The following is a 16037-nucleotide window of genomic DNA, read 5'->3' as shown; positions in this document are numbered from 1 at the left end:
ACAACTCTCTGTTATCAGTATCTGAAGAGAAAACAAGCAAGTCTATTTAGTCTCTGCAGTGAAGGCAGAGAACTGTGCAGCAGAGCCACACCCTGCTCAGATGGGACTGAGACGCAGGCAACAGCTGGGGAAGCCGAGAGTGAGTGCCCTTGCTGGACCTCAGGGGAGGGGGAGAAATACAGGTGCAGTTACCCTGAATGGTGAGTCATGTTCTGGAAAAATGCAACATTGTATGCACTCTTTACAAAAATTATTATGCCCTTATATCTGGAGAAACATTGAGCCATCTATTGCTGCGTTCCATGCAAATTCTCCATATCCTCTCGGCTTCAAAAGCCGGATATTGACAGTAAATATTGTAAGTATACGACCAAGCTAATTCTTGGCTTCTTATTTACAAAGGATCCCAGACCTATTACATACCATTTTCCTGATCTTACGCATGCACCACCACAGCAAGCCAAAAAGGAAGAGCATTTGGCTTTGATGTCCAGCAAAAATTTGATGATTAATCACAAAAAAGGAAATAACTTGATATACATACAGACAGATACACACAAAATCTTGGCACAATATGCAAATCTCTTCTGCTAAGGGCAGATACAGCAAGCCAGATTCTGACCTCAGGCCTGGTCTACACTAGAAAATTAATTTAGTTTAACTACATTGGTCTGGGGCGTGAAAAATCCACGACCTTGAGCAGCGTTGTTAAGCTGACCTAAGTCACCCCATGTAGACAGTGCTACGTTGGTGGAAGAATTCTTCTGTTGATCTATCTTCCGCCTCTGGGGGAGGTGGATTACCTACACTGATGGGAAGGGCTTTTCCCATTTACGTAGCTAGCATCTACAGTGAAGCGCTATAGCCTCAGTTGCAGTAGTGTAAATCCAGAGTAACTCCACTGAAGTCAATTAGTGAGATCAGGAATTGGTGATAAAGAGAGCAGTGCTGAACTAAACTGGATCCTGAACTGAATGGAGGCAAGCCAGTGCAGTTGTTTAAGGAAACTGGCTAAATGTGGTCGAGCGTGACCTGGCACAGTACGACTGTGTTTATTTGACGGTGCTTTTTCCCAGGCTACACTAGTCTTATAGACCTTTGTTACCTTTACTCCTTTTCAACAAAGGAGTAGGTAAACAGAAGAAAGTGCCTCTTATCATTCACTTCTGCCTTTCTTGCAATTTCTCCAGTACAACAGTAACCACACTGTAGTACTTGCAAAAAGGCTGTTGGCTGAGGTGAGAGTTAATTTGTTTAGAATTACTAAGAGTAGATATCCAGAAAATAAGATTTGTGATAAAGTCAGAGTTTACTAATGCAATTGATAGCTCTATAAACACTAAATGCATGAATTGTAACTTTTATATGATTACTCTAATTGATAACTTGAAACAACAGCTTTACAAGAGCTCACTGGGTACAGTTTATTTTGTTTTTAATGACTGACTCATTTAGCAGTTCGGTGAAATTTGAATATTTTATAGAATAGTACTTAAAAGCTAAGATTGGATCATTTGGTTATTCTCTAAAGGCCCGACATGGTTAATTTCAACCCACTCAGGATCTTAGTCCTGATTTTTAAAACAAACTATAATTAAAACTATTTACTCTTATTGGAAAAAGGCAAATATAGTGCCCATCTTTAAAAAAGGGAAGAAGGAGAACCCGGGGAACTACAGACCGGTCAAGGAAACCATTTTGAAGCCCTTGGAGGAGAGGAAGGTGATCAGGAACAGTCACCATGGATTCACCAAGGGCAAGTCATGCCTGACCAACCTGATTGCCTTCTATGATGAGATAACTGGCTCTGTGGATATAGGGAAAGTGGTGGACGTGATATATCTTGACTTTAGTAAAGCTTTTGGTACGGTCTCCCACAGTATTCTTGCCAGCAAGTTAAAAAAGTATGAATTGGATGAATGGACTATAAGGTGGATAGAAAGCTGGCTACATTGTCGGGCTCAATGGGTAGTGATCAACGGCTCGATGTCTAGTTGGCAGCCGGTATCAAGCGGAGTGCCCCAGGGGTCGGACCTGGGGCCGGTTTTGTTCAACATCTTTATTAATGATCTGGATGATGGGATGAATTGCACCCTCAGGAAGTTCATAGATGACACTAAGCTGGGGGGAGAGGTAGATACGCTGGAGGATAGGGATAGGGTCCAGAGTGACCTAGACAAATTGGAGGATTGGGCCAAAAGAAATCTGATGAGGTTCAACAAGGACAAGTGCAGAGTCCTGCACTTAGGACGGAAGAATCCCATGCACTGCTACAGACTAGGGACCGAGTGGCTAGGCAGCAGTTCTGCAGAAAAGGACCTGGGGATTACAGTGGATGAGAAGCTGGATATGAGTCAGCAGTGTGCCCTTGTTGCCAAGAAGGCTAACAGCATATTGGGCTGCATTAGTAGGAGCATTGCCAGCAGATCAAGGGAAGTGATTATTCCCCTCTATTCGGCACTGGTGAGGCCACATCTGGAGTACTGCGTCCAGTTTTGGGCCCCCCACTACAGAAAGGATGTGGACAAATTGGAGAGAGTCCAGCAGAGGGCAACGAAAATGATCAGGGGGGATGGGGCACATGACTTATGAGGAAGAGAACTGGGCTTGTTTAGTCTGCAGAAGAGTGAGGGGGGATTTGATAGCCTTCAACTACCTGAAGGGGGGTTACAAGGAGGATGGAGTTGCAGTGGGGGAGGTCTAGGTTGGATATTGGGAAACATTATTTCACTAGGAGGGTGGTGAAGCACTGGAATGGGTTACCTAGGGAGGTGGTAGAATCTCCATCCTTAGAGGTTTTTAAGGCCCGTCTTGACAAAGCCCTGGCTGGGATGATTTAGTTGGTGTTGGTCCTGCTTTGAGTAGGGGGTTAGACTAGATGACCTCCTGAGGTCTCTTCCAATCCTAATCTTCTATGATTCACAATAATCATTTGTAAGTTTAACTACAATATAATTCTAGACTTGGTTTTGTTACTAAAATTCTTAAGCTCCATTTTGTACAAATGGGTTTGTTATTATAAGGCTGCTCATGAGTGCTGGGGAGTTTTGCTCTGGTTTTATTATGGTAGGGTTACTCATCACAGGTTGGTATGTTCCTGGAGCGTGTTTGTGAATGCTGGGTAAGGGGAACACTGGAGTGTTGCTGTAGAGTTGTTGCTGTGAGATGAGCTGCTTGCACTTTTGTTTTTGTTTAAGAAAAAACTCAAACAATATATTTTGCTGCCTTCTAAAAAAAAAAAACCATATTAACTAATCTATACTAAATGTCACGTGGGGAATATCCCCTCTCAGGCTGGGAAGCTCCTTTCCTTACTTCTGCCTGAAATGAAACCTACATTTCACGGGGCTTACAATTGCACAAGTCACAGGCCCTGCACTGTGCCAACAGCAGTCTGTGCTGCTAGCACGGTGATAACCTGACACATGTGCCATGCACCCACTAGTTGTGCCTGCTGGGATTGCTCTTAGGATTTGCTGGCCATTCTCTGTACTATTCTAATGTGCAATGGAGCACAGAACAGGGGCTGTGCACTGTATAAGAATCTCCAGGGCAGCTCGCTCCCAGTAGGAGTTGTGGAACTTCATGAGTTTTAAGACAGAGCTGGACAAATTTATGAGTGCAATTGTCTGACAGGGTTGCTTCTGATGGTAAGGGGCAGGGCTCACTTCCAGTTTCTGTTTCCTTCATCAGGGTTTCAGCCAGCCACCTGGAGGGATCAAAAAGGGATTATTTTTCTCCCCCACCCAATGTATTCTGTTTTGGGTTTTTTTTATTGTTTTATTTGTTTTTGTCTCCTTCCTCTGAAGCACCAGAGATGGCCTGGGCTGGAAATGGACACTGGATAAGGAGGGCCAGGGCTCTGAGGTGGGCGGCACCAAGCACACTCTCTCCGGTGCTATTCTTGCTCACATGCTCAGGGACTGATTGCCATATGTGGGATAGGGAAGGAATTTTTCCACAGGTCAGTCTGGCAGTGACCTTGGGGGGTTTCACCTTCCTCTGCAGCGTGGAATGAGGGTCACTTGCCAAAGTTATATCTGGGTCTATCTCACTTAATCACGTCCCTGCCATTGCAGGGGCCTCAGGCACTGATGCATCTTGGTCCCTTGTATTGTCTCCCTGTGGCACATAACAGTCTAGTCTCCAGTGGGCTGGAATACTTCGGTCTAATTTGAGTTGTTGGGTTAGTATACGCGTGCTGGGTGGTGTTGGTGGCCTGTGATATACAGGGGGGTCACACTAGATGATCTGATGGTCCCTTCTGGCCTTAATCTCTATGACTCTAACTCACCAGAGTCAGTTAAAAGGACATTACATGTAAACCACTGGAAAGCATCAATTCCACTTAAATTAAAGAATAAGAGAGGTGATGCAATGGTGGGGAAAGCAAAGCTTCATCTGTTGATGGGTCACACACTTGGCATATAGGCATGGGGCTAAGAGCACAGAATAACCCACTACATTTTACCTTTCACCCCACCCCACCTCCTGCTCCCCCCACCTCCTGCTCCACCCCCAGACTGCCACCCCTGCCCTCCTTATGCATCAGATCCCTATTCTATGCGAAATCAACCTGTCACGGACTCACAGATTGTGCACAATCTTGGCCCCATGCGGTCCCTGGGAAGAACCCCCTTCAGTGTGACAGCCCTTCTTGGGGGTCCACTCTCTCTCGGGGGTTAAGCCCCTCCACCTCCTGGAGCCGCACCTCTCGGAGCCTTAGCACACCTGTTTCTCGCCGTGGGCTCCCTCAGGGCGTCCACTTGCTCTGGACCCCCAGGGCCTCCACTCCCCAAAGGGAATAATGTAACCCTGTTCTCTAGACTGGAGTGACACTCAGCCAGTGTAAAACAGGAAGGTTTATTGAGCGTTTGAACATAGCACAGGAAACTCTCAGGGCCCTCGAGCCTGGCTTCCCTCAGCACAGCACATCCAAGTCTCCCCTGCATCAAGGTGGGCTCTGCCTGCTCTCCCTCTCCAGCCCAGAGCCCTCCTGCTTCCCAGCTGGGCATCTGATATCACCACCCTCAAGCCCTGCCTCTGTCCATTGTCTTCTCTCCAGGTAAACAGGGTCGCCTGGGCCTCCTCTCCTCTCTTCCGTCCTCTGGCCCCCTCTGGCTGGAACCGGCTTTTTAGGTCACCGGGGGTCCTCTCTTTACAGCCCATTGTCCTCCCACTGGCCAGAACTGGCTGCGACTCCTGAGCTGGGCCTCTGGGTCACCAGGTCGCCAGTCGCTGGGGTATCCATTCTCCAGGCCATTGGCTGGGGTCCCAAGTTCCCTAGCTGGTCCTCTGTAACAACAAACTCCCTCTCCCATCACCTCGTTAAACCAGTAACACCCAGGGAAACTGAGTCCCGCCCCCTCTGCATGCAAACCATTGGAAAAACAAGAAAAAAACAAGACAATTCCCCCACTTCATCACACAACCCCACCGTTGATTCCCCACCCCACCCTATCCCCAGCTTCACCTAACCTCTACTCTCACCCTACCCTACCTCTGTTCCCTACCACATCCCACCCTAGGGTGACCAGATGTCCCGATATTATAGGGACAGTCCCGATTTTTGGGCCTTTTTCTTATATAGGCTCCTATTACCCCCCACCCCCGTCCCGATTTTTCACATTTGCTGTCTGGTCACCCTATCCCACCCCAACCCCTCACCCACCTGACCCAACTCACAGCCCATCCCAGCCTAACCTCAGCGCCATCTCTGAACACTACCCCACCCTACCTTCCCCTGCTTCTGACCCCACCCCCAGATCCACCTGACCCTACCCCACCCTGCCTTCCACTACCCCACCCCTGACCTCTACCTCACCCTGCCTTCCCCCGCCTCCACCCCAGTGCCATCTCTGACCCCTACCCCACCCTACCTTCCCCTACCCCATCTCTGACCTCTACCTCACCCTGCCTTCCCCCTGCCTCCACCCCAGTGCCATCTCTGACCCCTACCCCACCCTACCTTCCCCTATCCTACCTCTGACCCCTACCTCACCCTGCCTTCCCCCGCCTCTGAGCCCTACCCCACCCTGCCTTCCACTACCCCACCTCTGACCCAATCCCACCCTGCCTTCCCCCGCCTCCACCCCAATGCCATCTCTGACCCCTACCCCACCCTACCTCCCCCTGCCTCTGAGCCCTACCCCACACTGCCTCCCCTACCCCACCTCTGACCCCTACCCCACCCTACCTTCCCCTGCCTCTGAGCCCTACCCCACACTGCCCTACCCCACTCCCAGCCCCGCCTCGAGTCGCCCCCCGCCCCGACCCCTCCCCGCGCTCCCCCAGCCAGCCAGGCAGGCAGGCCGGCAGCGGCGGGGCGATGCGGGCCCGGCCCGCGGTGCGGCTGCTGCGGCTGGGCCGGCTGCCCTACGCGGAGTCGCTGGCGGCGCAGGAGCGCTGCGTGGGGCGGCAGCGGGCGGCGGGGCCGGGCGCGGCGGGCTGGCTGCTGCTCTCCGAGCCGGCGGGGCCCGTGTACACGCGCGGGCTGCGGGGCGGCCCCGACCCGGCGGGCGAGGAGCGGCGGCTGCGGGCGCTGGGCGCCGAGTTCCGGCGGGCGGCGCGCGGCGGGCTGCTCACCTTCCACGGCCCGGGCCAGCTGCTGGCCTACCCGGTGCTGGACCTGCGGCGCCTCGGCCTCTCGCTGCGCGCCTACGTGGGGGAGCTGGAGGCCGCGGCGCTGGGCCTCTGCCGCCGCCTGGGCCTGCCCGCCGCGCGCGCCCTGCCGCCGCCCTACACCGGCGTGTGGCTGCGGGGCCGCAAGCTCTGCGCCGTGGGTGAGCGCCGGGCCGGGCCGGGAGCCGGGGAGAGGCGGGGGGCTGGGAGAAGTTCGGGGTTCGGGGGGTCCCGGGGCAGGAAGGGAGTGAGGGGAACACGGGGGGCTCGGGGTCCCTGGGGAGGAGGCAAGAAGAGGGGTGGGGGGCAGGAGAGGGGTTGGGGGATGTGGGGGGCTCGGGGTCCCTGGGGAGGAGGCAAGAAGAGGGGTGCAGGGGAAATGGGGGGCAGGAGAGAGGTGGGGATGTGGGGGGCTCAGGGTCCCTGGGGAGGAGACAGGAAGAGGGTTGCAGGGGAAATGGGGGGCAGGAGAGAGGTGGGGATGTGGGGGGCTCAGGGTCCCTGGGGAGGAGGCAGGAAGAGGGTGGGGGCAAAATGGGGGGCAGGAGAGAGGTGGGGGTTGGGGTATGTTGGGGGCTCAGGGTCCCTGGGGAGGAGACAGGAAGAGGGTTGCAGGGGAAATGGGGGTAGCAGTTGTGGGATGCCGGGGCTCAGGGGGTCCCTGAGGAGAAGGCAGGAGGGGTGAGGAGGTCATGGGGGGCAGCAGAGAGGTAGAGGATCAGGGGACAAGTGGAGACTTGGGGAGCTCCTGGGAAGTTGGCAGGAGATGGGGCTGAGCGGCCTTGAGTGAGTTAAGAGTAGTTTCAGGTTTTGAACCTGCCCAAGTGCCCCACCAGTGTTTGTGGTTTTATGATCACAAGCCCTGATGCTGCAACGAACCGCACAGACTCCAGTGGGGCTCAGCACGGATGCAGGGATCCACCCATGGGGTTTTCAGTGCAGGATCAAGGCCATGCTTTTCTGCTTCGCCTGGTCTGTTCTAATGCAAGGGTCTCAAACTCAAATGACCACGAGGGCCACATGAGGACTAGTACATTGGCCCGAGGGCCGCATTTACTGACACCTCCCCCCCGCCGCTCTTAGCCCCGCCCACACTCCACCCCTTCCACGAGGCCCCGCCCCTGCCCTGCCTCTTCCCACCCCTTCCCTGCCCCCATTCCAACCCCTTCCCTGAAATCCCCACCCCAACTCTGCCCCCTCCATGCCCCCAGGGGTGTGGCGGGGGCTCAGGGCAGGGAGTTGGGGTGTGGGGTGCAGGAGGGGTGAGGGGTGCGGCAGGGGATCAGGGTGAAGGGTGAGGCAGGGGGCTCAGGGCAGGGGGTTCGGCTGCAGGAGGGGTTCGGGGGGTGGGCTCCGGCCTGACGCGCACCGGGGGCAGGGCAGGTTCCCTGCCTGCCTGCCTACCTTCCTGCCCTGCCCCCGCGTCGCTCCGGGAAGCGGATGGAACTTGGGGAAGGAGGGGCGCAGGGGTGTGTGTGGCTGTTGCTTCGGGCACCGCCCCCAGCAGCTCCCATTGGCCGCGGTTCCCCATTCGTGGCCAATGGGAGCTGCTGGGGGTGGTGCCCGAAGCAACAGCCACACACATCCCTGCGCCCCTCCTTCCCCAGGTTTCGTCTGCTTCCCGGAGCGGCGCGGGGGCAGGGCGGGCAGCCAGGGAGCCTGCCCTGCCCCCAGTGTGCGTCGGGCCGGAGCCGCTCTAGGTAAACGCTGGGGGAGGGCAGGGGGGGGCCGCGAGGAGCTCGCGGGCCGCAGAAAATAACCCCACGGGCCACATGCGGCCCCCGGGTCGCGTGTTTGAGACCCCTGCTCTAATGAGTCTTACTGGCATTGCTGTGTTGGTTTGGGGTGTGATTTTTACTAACGTAGATATGCCAGTAAAGCGGTAGTGTAGACACAGTTATAACGGTGTTTATACTGGTATCGTTTATCCTGGTCAGGGAAATCCAATAAGCACTTTATACCAATATAAATATGTCTACACTAGAGGTTTTTGACAGTATAGCTCCTAGCGTAGACCTGATCTACCCTTAAAATTTTTGCCAGTGTAGCTATGTTATCAAGCGTGGAAAAAATCACACCCCATAACTGACCTGATGGTGGTGGCAAAAGCACAAATGTAGATGCAGTTATACAAGCAAAACCATGCTTTTGCTGATATCGTTTATTTCATTTAGGGAACTGATATAAGTTATACCAGCAAATGCACTCTTCCTGGTATGAACGGCACCTCCACTAAGATGGTTTGCTGGTATAGTTACACTGGCAGATCCTTTTCTAGCAGAGACAAGGCCGTAGCGTAGCCTTTATTAAACTGCTTCTCCTTTCATGTGCTGCTGTGTGAAAGATCCATGGAAAATAGCAGGTAGAGTGACCTGATTATACATGGAGTGTGGCTAAAGGCAGTCCACATACTGAAATAATAGAGATCCCCCCCGCACGCTAATCTCAATTCTAATAATCTTAGAGGTTACTTGTAAATCACTAGGAACTACATTTTTATGCCTCAGTCCTGGAAAGATTTTTGCACGTGTGTACCATTACTCATGTGTGTAATCTCATTGGATTACTCCTCTGACTAAAATTGTGCACATGTGTAAATCTTTCAGGACGTGGGCCTTAATAATTCCTGGAAATTTTCTGCTACTGAAAAGCTCTATGATTCTCTAAAAACAATGGTCACAGTACAGTAGTGTAGAATCCCAGCTCTCCTGTTGTGCAGTGCAAAGCAGGAAAATCAGGGCTCTACTATGTATGACTGCGAACATGCACATCATGCTGTCCTTTGTCCTCATTCGCTACCAGAGCCAATCCTGCTAATAGGCAGGATTTGCCCGGTTAACAAGCAGATATTTACAAGAATTTCACTTCCTCATGAGGGACTGCACACCATGCCTGCATGTCTGCAATAACAATGAACCCAGTGCCCTGGGCTAGATTTGTATTATAATAGAGCCTGGGAACCCCAGTCACAAATACAGTGCAGACAGGCAGGTCTCTGCCCCCAAAGAACTTACAGTTGAAGTGTAAGATGAGATAACAGATGGTGGGGGAGTACAAGGAAACATTGAGACCGTATTGGTGAACGTGATAAGCTATGGTCTCAGCGCCCTCGCTGCTGATAAGCACTACAGCATTGGTGCCTCATCAGCTGGGCAACTTATGTGGTAAGGTGGATAGGAGTCTTAGTGTGAAGGGGATATTTAACCATTGGAACAACTTGCCAAGGGCTGTAGCGGATTGTCCATCACTGGTAATTTTTAAATCAGGATTGGATGTTTTTCTGAAAGATCTGCTCTAGGGGTTATTTGGGGGAAGTTCTGTAGCTTGTGTTATACAGGTCAGGCTAGATGATCATGATGGTCCCTTCTGGCCTTGGGATCTGACATTTAAGATGGCTTTGGGGGAGGGGTGGTGTGTGGTACATAGCACTGAACGAGGTGACATGTATGTTTTGCTTTTCAGGTGTCCATTGTGGAAGGCATATAACCTCTCATGGGCTGGCGCTGAACTGCTGCACAGATCTTACGTGGTTTGATCACATTGTTCCTTGTGGACTCGAAGGGACGGGTGTCACCTCCCTGAGCGAAGAACTCCAGAGACATGTCACAGTTGATGAAATCACTGAGCCTTTTCTGGACGCTTTTGAAGAAGTGTTTCAGTGCACCCTAACTTCCCATGAGGAATCTATCGGATAAAGGGCTCCGAGTGCCTCACTTACCTGTGGAAATGTGAATATTTCTTTGGTGCTTTCATGGTGTTACTAGAAATCCAGCTTGCTTGTTCCATCTTCCTATCAGCAATTAAATACGTGTAACAAACTGTACTCCTCGCATTTGAAACATATTTCTTGCTTTTGTAAAAATGAGCTGCTGTGTCTTTAAGTATACATGGGTCTTTAAAAAAAACAACGAGGAGTACTTGTGGCACCTTAGAGACTAACACATTTATTTGGGCATGAGCTTTCGTGGGCTAAAACCCACTTCATCAGATGCATGGAGTGGAAAATACAGTAGGCAGAATATATACACAGTACATGAAAAGATGGGAGTTGCCTTACCAAGTGGGGGGTCAGTGCTAACAAGACAATTCAATTAAAGTGGAAGTGGGCTATTCTCTACAGTAGGATACCAAGGGAGGAAAAATCACTTTTGTAGTGGTAACGAGGCCAATGTAATCAGGGTGGCCCTTTTCAAACAGTTAACAAGAAGGTGTGAGTAACAGTAGGGGGAAATTAGTTTTTGTAGTGACCCATCCACTCCCAGTCTTGATTCAGGCCTAATTTGATGGTGTCCAGTTTGCAAATTAATTCCAGTTCTGCAGTTTTTCATTGGAGTCTGTTTTTGAAGTTTTTTTGTTGAAGAATTGCCACTTTTAAGTCTGTTATTGAGTGTCCAGGGAGATTGAAGTGCTCTCCGACTGGTTTTTGAATGTTATAATTCTTGACATCTGATTTGTGTCCATTTATTCTTTTGTGTAGAGACTGTGCGGTTTGGCCAATGTACATGGCAGAGGGGCATTGCTGGCACATGATGGCATATATCACATTGGTAGATGTGTGCAGGTGAACGAGCCCCTGATGGTGTGGCTGATGTGGTTAGGTCCTATGATGGTGTCCCTTGAATAGCTATGCAGACAAAGTTGGCAACAGGGTTTGTTGCAGGAATAGGTTCCTGGGTTTGTGTTTTTTGTTGTGTGGTGTATAGTTGCTGGTGAGTATTTGCTTCAGGTTGGGGGGCTGTCTGTAAGCGAGGACTGGACTGTCTCCCAAGGTCTGTGAGAGTGAGGGGTCATCCTTCAGGATAGGTTGCAGATCCTTGTTGATGCGCTGGAGAGGTTTTAGTTGGGGGCTGAAGGTGACGGCTAGTGGCGTTCTGTTACTTTCTTTGTTGGGCCTGTCCTGTAGTAGGTGACTTCTGGGTACCCTTCTGGCTCTGTCAATCTGTTTCTTCACTTCAGCAGGTAGGTATTGTAGTTGTAAGAATGCTTGATAGAGTTTCTGTAGGTGTTTGTCTCTGTCTGAGGGATTGGCGCAAATGCGGTTGTATCTTAGAGCTTGGCTGTAGACAACGGATCGTGTAATGTGGTCTGGATGAAAGCTGGAGGCATGTAGGTAAGTATAGCGGTCAGTAGGTTTCCGGTATTGGGTGGTGTTTATGTGACCATCGCTTATTTGCACTGTAGTGTCCAGGAAGTGGATCTCTTGTGTGGACTGGTCCAGGCTGAGGTTGATGGTGTGGTGGAAATTGTTGAAATCCTGGTGGAATTCCTCAAGGGCTTCTTTTCCTTGGGTCCAGATGATGAAGATGTCATCAATGTAGTGCAAGTAGAGTAGGGGCGTTAGGGGACGAGAGCTGAGGAAGCGTTGTTCTAAGTCAGCCATAAAAATGTTGGCATACCACTTTAATTGAATTGTCTCGTTAGCACTGACCCACCCACTTGGTAAGGCAACTCCCATCTTTTCATGTACTGTGTATATACACTTGCCTAATGTATTTTCCACTCCATGCATCTGATGAAGTGGGTTTTAGACCACGAAAGCTTATGCCCAAATAAATTTAGTCTCTAAGGTGCCACAAGGACTCCTCGTTGTTTTTGCTGATCCAGACTAACACGGCTACCTCTCTGAAATGTGTCTTTTAATATACATTGCATATACATTGCAAGATACACTGATCTTGGCCACCTCGATCTCTTTGTCTTAATGATCAAATGACATACAAAACAGGGCAAAAAAACCAAAAGGGGTTTAATTTTCCTTTACACTAAACCCCCTTTACACCATTTTGGTGGTGTTACAATGCTTTGAAGTGGGTGCAGGTGTAATTTACTCCCACTTAAAGTCCCCAATATACTGCCAGAGCTGTGTGAAGGGGTCATAGCATAAATGGGGATAAAGCCCAGGAATTTCATTGACAAACTAGATGCTGTGTCTGAGCTGAGCTTCCCCGGAGAAGTAAGTTTGAAATTAAAACAGGAAGGGCTGTGTGACTCCTGTCTAGTTTGTGATTCATGCTAACAGCCAGATCCATTTCTGCAGTACTCCTGCCTAGGCAGTTATTTCCCACTATGTATTTGTGCAACTGATTATTCCTTCCTAAGTGTAGTACTTTGCATTTGTCCTTACTGAATTTCATTGCATTTATTTCAGACCATTTTACCAGTTTGTCAAGATCATTTTGAATTCTAATCCTGTCTTCTAAAGTGCTTGCAACCCCTCCCAGCTTGGTATCATCCGCAGACTTATAAGTGTATTCTCCATGCCATTATACAAATCATTTATGAAGATATTGAGTAGACCTGGACCCTGGACAGATTCCTGTGGGACCCCACTTAATATCCCCTTCCAGCTTGACTGTGAAGCGTTGATAATGGCTCTTTGAGTATGCTTTTCCAACCAGTTATGCACCCACCTTATAGTAGATTCATCTAAGCGATAGTTCCCTAGTTTGTATATGAGCAGGTCATGTGAGATGGTATCAAAAGCCTTAGGCTAAAGTCGAGTTATATTACAAGGCTTGTTATCCTGTCAAAGAAGGATATTAAGTTGGTTTAACATGATTTGTTCTTTGACTAATCCATGTTGACTGTTACTTATCACCTATCTTCTAGGTGCTTACAAATTGATTTTTTGATTATTTGCTCCATTATCTTTCCAGGTAACAAAATTAAGCTGATTGGTCTGACTGGTCAGACTAATTCTTTAATTTGTCAGGGTCATTTTGAATTCTAATCCTGTCCTCCAAAGTGCTTCCGTCCCTCTCAGCTTGGTGTCATTCTCAGATTTTATAAGCATGCTTTCCACTCCATTATCCAAGTCAGTAATGAAAATATTGACTAATACTGGACCCAGGAGTGACCCCTGTGGGATCCCACTAGATATGCTCTGGTTTCACAGTGAACCCTTAAGAACTACTCTCTGAATTCAGTCTTTCAATCAGCTGTGCACCCATGTTATATTATTTCATCTAGACCACATTTCCCTAGTTTGCTTATGAGAATGTCACATGGGACTGTCTCAGAAGCCTTACTAAAATAACCATATATCACGTCTACTGCTTCCTTCCTATCTGCTAGGCTTGTAACCCTGTCAAAGAAGGAAATTAGGTTGGTTGGCATGGTTTGTTCTTGAAAAATCCATGCTGGCTATTCCTTAGAACCCTATGATTAAAAAAAATTTAAAATTAAATTAATGGAGATAACCTATCTCCTAGAACTGGAAGGGACCTTGAAAGGTCATCAAGTCTAACCCCCTGCCTTCACTAGCAGGACCAAGTACTGATTTTGCCCCAGATTCCTAAGTGGTCCCCTCAAGGATTGAACTCACAACCTTGGGTTTAGCAGGTCAATGCTCAAACCACTGAGCTATCCCTCCCCCCCATGATCATTTAGGTGCTTACAAATTGGCCATTTAATATTGATGGTTCGAGTATCTTTCCAGGTATTGAAATTAGGCTGACTGGTCTATAGTTCCCCAGGTTGTCTTCTTCCCCAAGAAGAAGGATACCAGGAGCGTGTAATGGAATTGAACCAAATAGTTATTTATTAATAACCTCATTAAACTATTTCTTTTAGTGAATTCCCTTCTGGCATTTACAATGCCTGGGTCCTCATCTTGCAATAACCTCTGCTCAGGTGGACCGCAGTGCAGAGCTCCCATGACTCTACTGGGTCTCCATACAGTCACACTGCTCTGTCCATGTAGTGGACACTTGCAGGATGGGGACCTTAGATCTCTCCCGGCCCGGAAGACTTGGACAACTGGAAAAGTGACAAGATTATCAAAATCCTGAAATCAAAAAATGGGAGGAAGTGTTGTCTAGTGGACTCGGCACAGGACTGCGACTTAGGAGATGTGGGTTTGGGTCAGCCACAGACTTTCTTTGTGCTTACTTGGGAGAGATTTCCAAAGGCACAGAGGACAGTTAGGCACCGAATGCCCATTGAAAGTCACTGGGAGTTGGGTACATAACTGATTCAGGCCTTTGCAAATATCCCCCCTTAGCCTCTCCATTCTCAGTTCCCCATCTGTGCAATGAGGATAATACTTTCCTACCTCACAGGGGTGTTGTGAGGATAAAATCTATTGATGACTGTGAGGCGCTCAGGTAGAGCCCTGCATGGATACAAAATTTGTATCCACATCCAATCCACAATCCGCAAACATGATATGCAGATATCGGCAGATTTGCAGGGCTCTATACTCGGGTACTACGGTGATAAGGGCCGCCTAAGTGCCTAGATAGGTATCGGCTGCCATACAAATGAAACCTGGTTAACGAAGCGGGGGAGTGATTGTTATTCAGACTGTTTAACTCAACCTGACACATAGCTGGAAGGAAAGATCTTGATTCAACACCCACGTAAATCGATTAGTGGCTGCAAGAGCTGACACCCCAGTTCTTATGGCCCTGCAAGGGCATGTGCAAGTCATGATTTGATATTCCTAAAGTAACAAGAAAAAAGCAGCCCCCCACCCCCCAACTGCATTAAAAAAAAAAAAACATGGTCCCCTCCCACCTCCTTTGCAGTCATCTTTAACAGCATCTGTATTTTTAGTGTGAATCCAGTGCATGCAGGTTAAGGCTGCTATAGTTTTCTTTGGGATTGTCTGTAGAAGACTCTTAAGGAAGTGCCCCGTCACCCTCAACGCGCTCCTCCTTGTCTATCAAACATAAGCTACTTGTCTTCACTTTCAAGGCCTATCCTCACCCTATCTATCATTTCTCATTCATCACAGATGTCAGCTCCTACCTTCATTCATCCTATGATATTCATTGCTGTGACATTCCCCAGGGTACAATCTGGACTGATGGACAGCGATGTCCCCTTAATTCTACAACCTGGGGTGCCATTTATACTACTTTGCTGTGAGAACAACCACTCCTGGCCTTCTCACACCCAGCCTCTAGCATGTAAATTATTCTAGCTGAGTTATATGAGTGCTTTTAGCCAGCCACTCCTGAATTATATTTCAGAGTGACACCAGAAAATTCCCAGTCCTAAATTTGTCCTCAGAAGTGTGCTGCTTGTACTGCCCAGTATCTTCCTGAACAATACAAGCTCATAGAAAGTCCATCATTTCATTAATAGAAAACAATATGCACACACCTTGGTATCTCAAATAGAGCTTCCCACACACTTCAAACACACACATGTTTAGATAAAATAATGTTAATAACTACAGAAAGAAATATTTTAAGTGATTACAAGTAATGAGACATAAAAAATCAGAATTGGTTACAAATAAATAAAAGATCAAACACGAACAAATACCTAACTTTACAAGCAAAGTGAATTCAAAATAAAAGTCTCTCACCACATGTTCTTTTGCAGTTTTGGACCCCTCCCCCAATCCAATGTTCCGTTCCTTTTCTTGTCCATTAGTCATGGGTGTCATGGGTAGAGAGAAAGGGAGG

The 16037-nt window shown here is 49.0% G+C and overlaps 1 protein-coding gene across 1 annotated transcript; it reads left to right on the top strand.

The window, feature by feature from the left end:
• The first annotated feature begins 6328 nt into the window (after window positions 1-6328).
• On the top strand, window positions 6329-10442 carry LOC135895420 (octanoyl-[acyl-carrier-protein]:protein N-octanoyltransferase LIPT2, mitochondrial-like). Its single transcript, XM_065423531.1, has 2 exons — window positions 6329-6782; window positions 10084-10442. The coding sequence occupies exons 1-2, from the start codon at window positions 6329-6331 to the stop codon at window positions 10314-10316; spliced, it is 687 nt and encodes a 228-aa protein (XP_065279603.1). The 3' UTR covers window positions 10317-10442.
• Window positions 10443-16037: the final 5595 nt, after the last annotated feature.

Source organism: Emys orbicularis, chromosome 1 (assembly GCF_028017835.1).
Source record: "Emys orbicularis isolate rEmyOrb1 chromosome 1, rEmyOrb1.hap1, whole genome shotgun sequence".
Lineage (NCBI taxonomy): Eukaryota > Metazoa > Chordata > Testudines > Emydidae > Emys > Emys orbicularis.
The sequence above is the reverse complement of the archived record's forward strand: the minus strand, read 5'-3'. Positions and strand labels throughout refer to the sequence as shown.

What these genes read in the sequence shown, in the direction of transcription:
- LOC135895420 (XM_065423531.1), top strand. Translation starts at nt 6,329, where the DNA reads ATGCGGGCCCGGCCCGCGGTGCGGCTGCTGCGGCTGGGCCGGCTGCCC. An exon ending in CCGCAAGCTCTGCGCCGTGG is followed by an intron (nt 6,783 to 10,083) that starts GTGAGCGCCGGG and finishes TTTGCTTTTCAG; the next exon opens with GTGTCCATTGTGGAAGGCAT.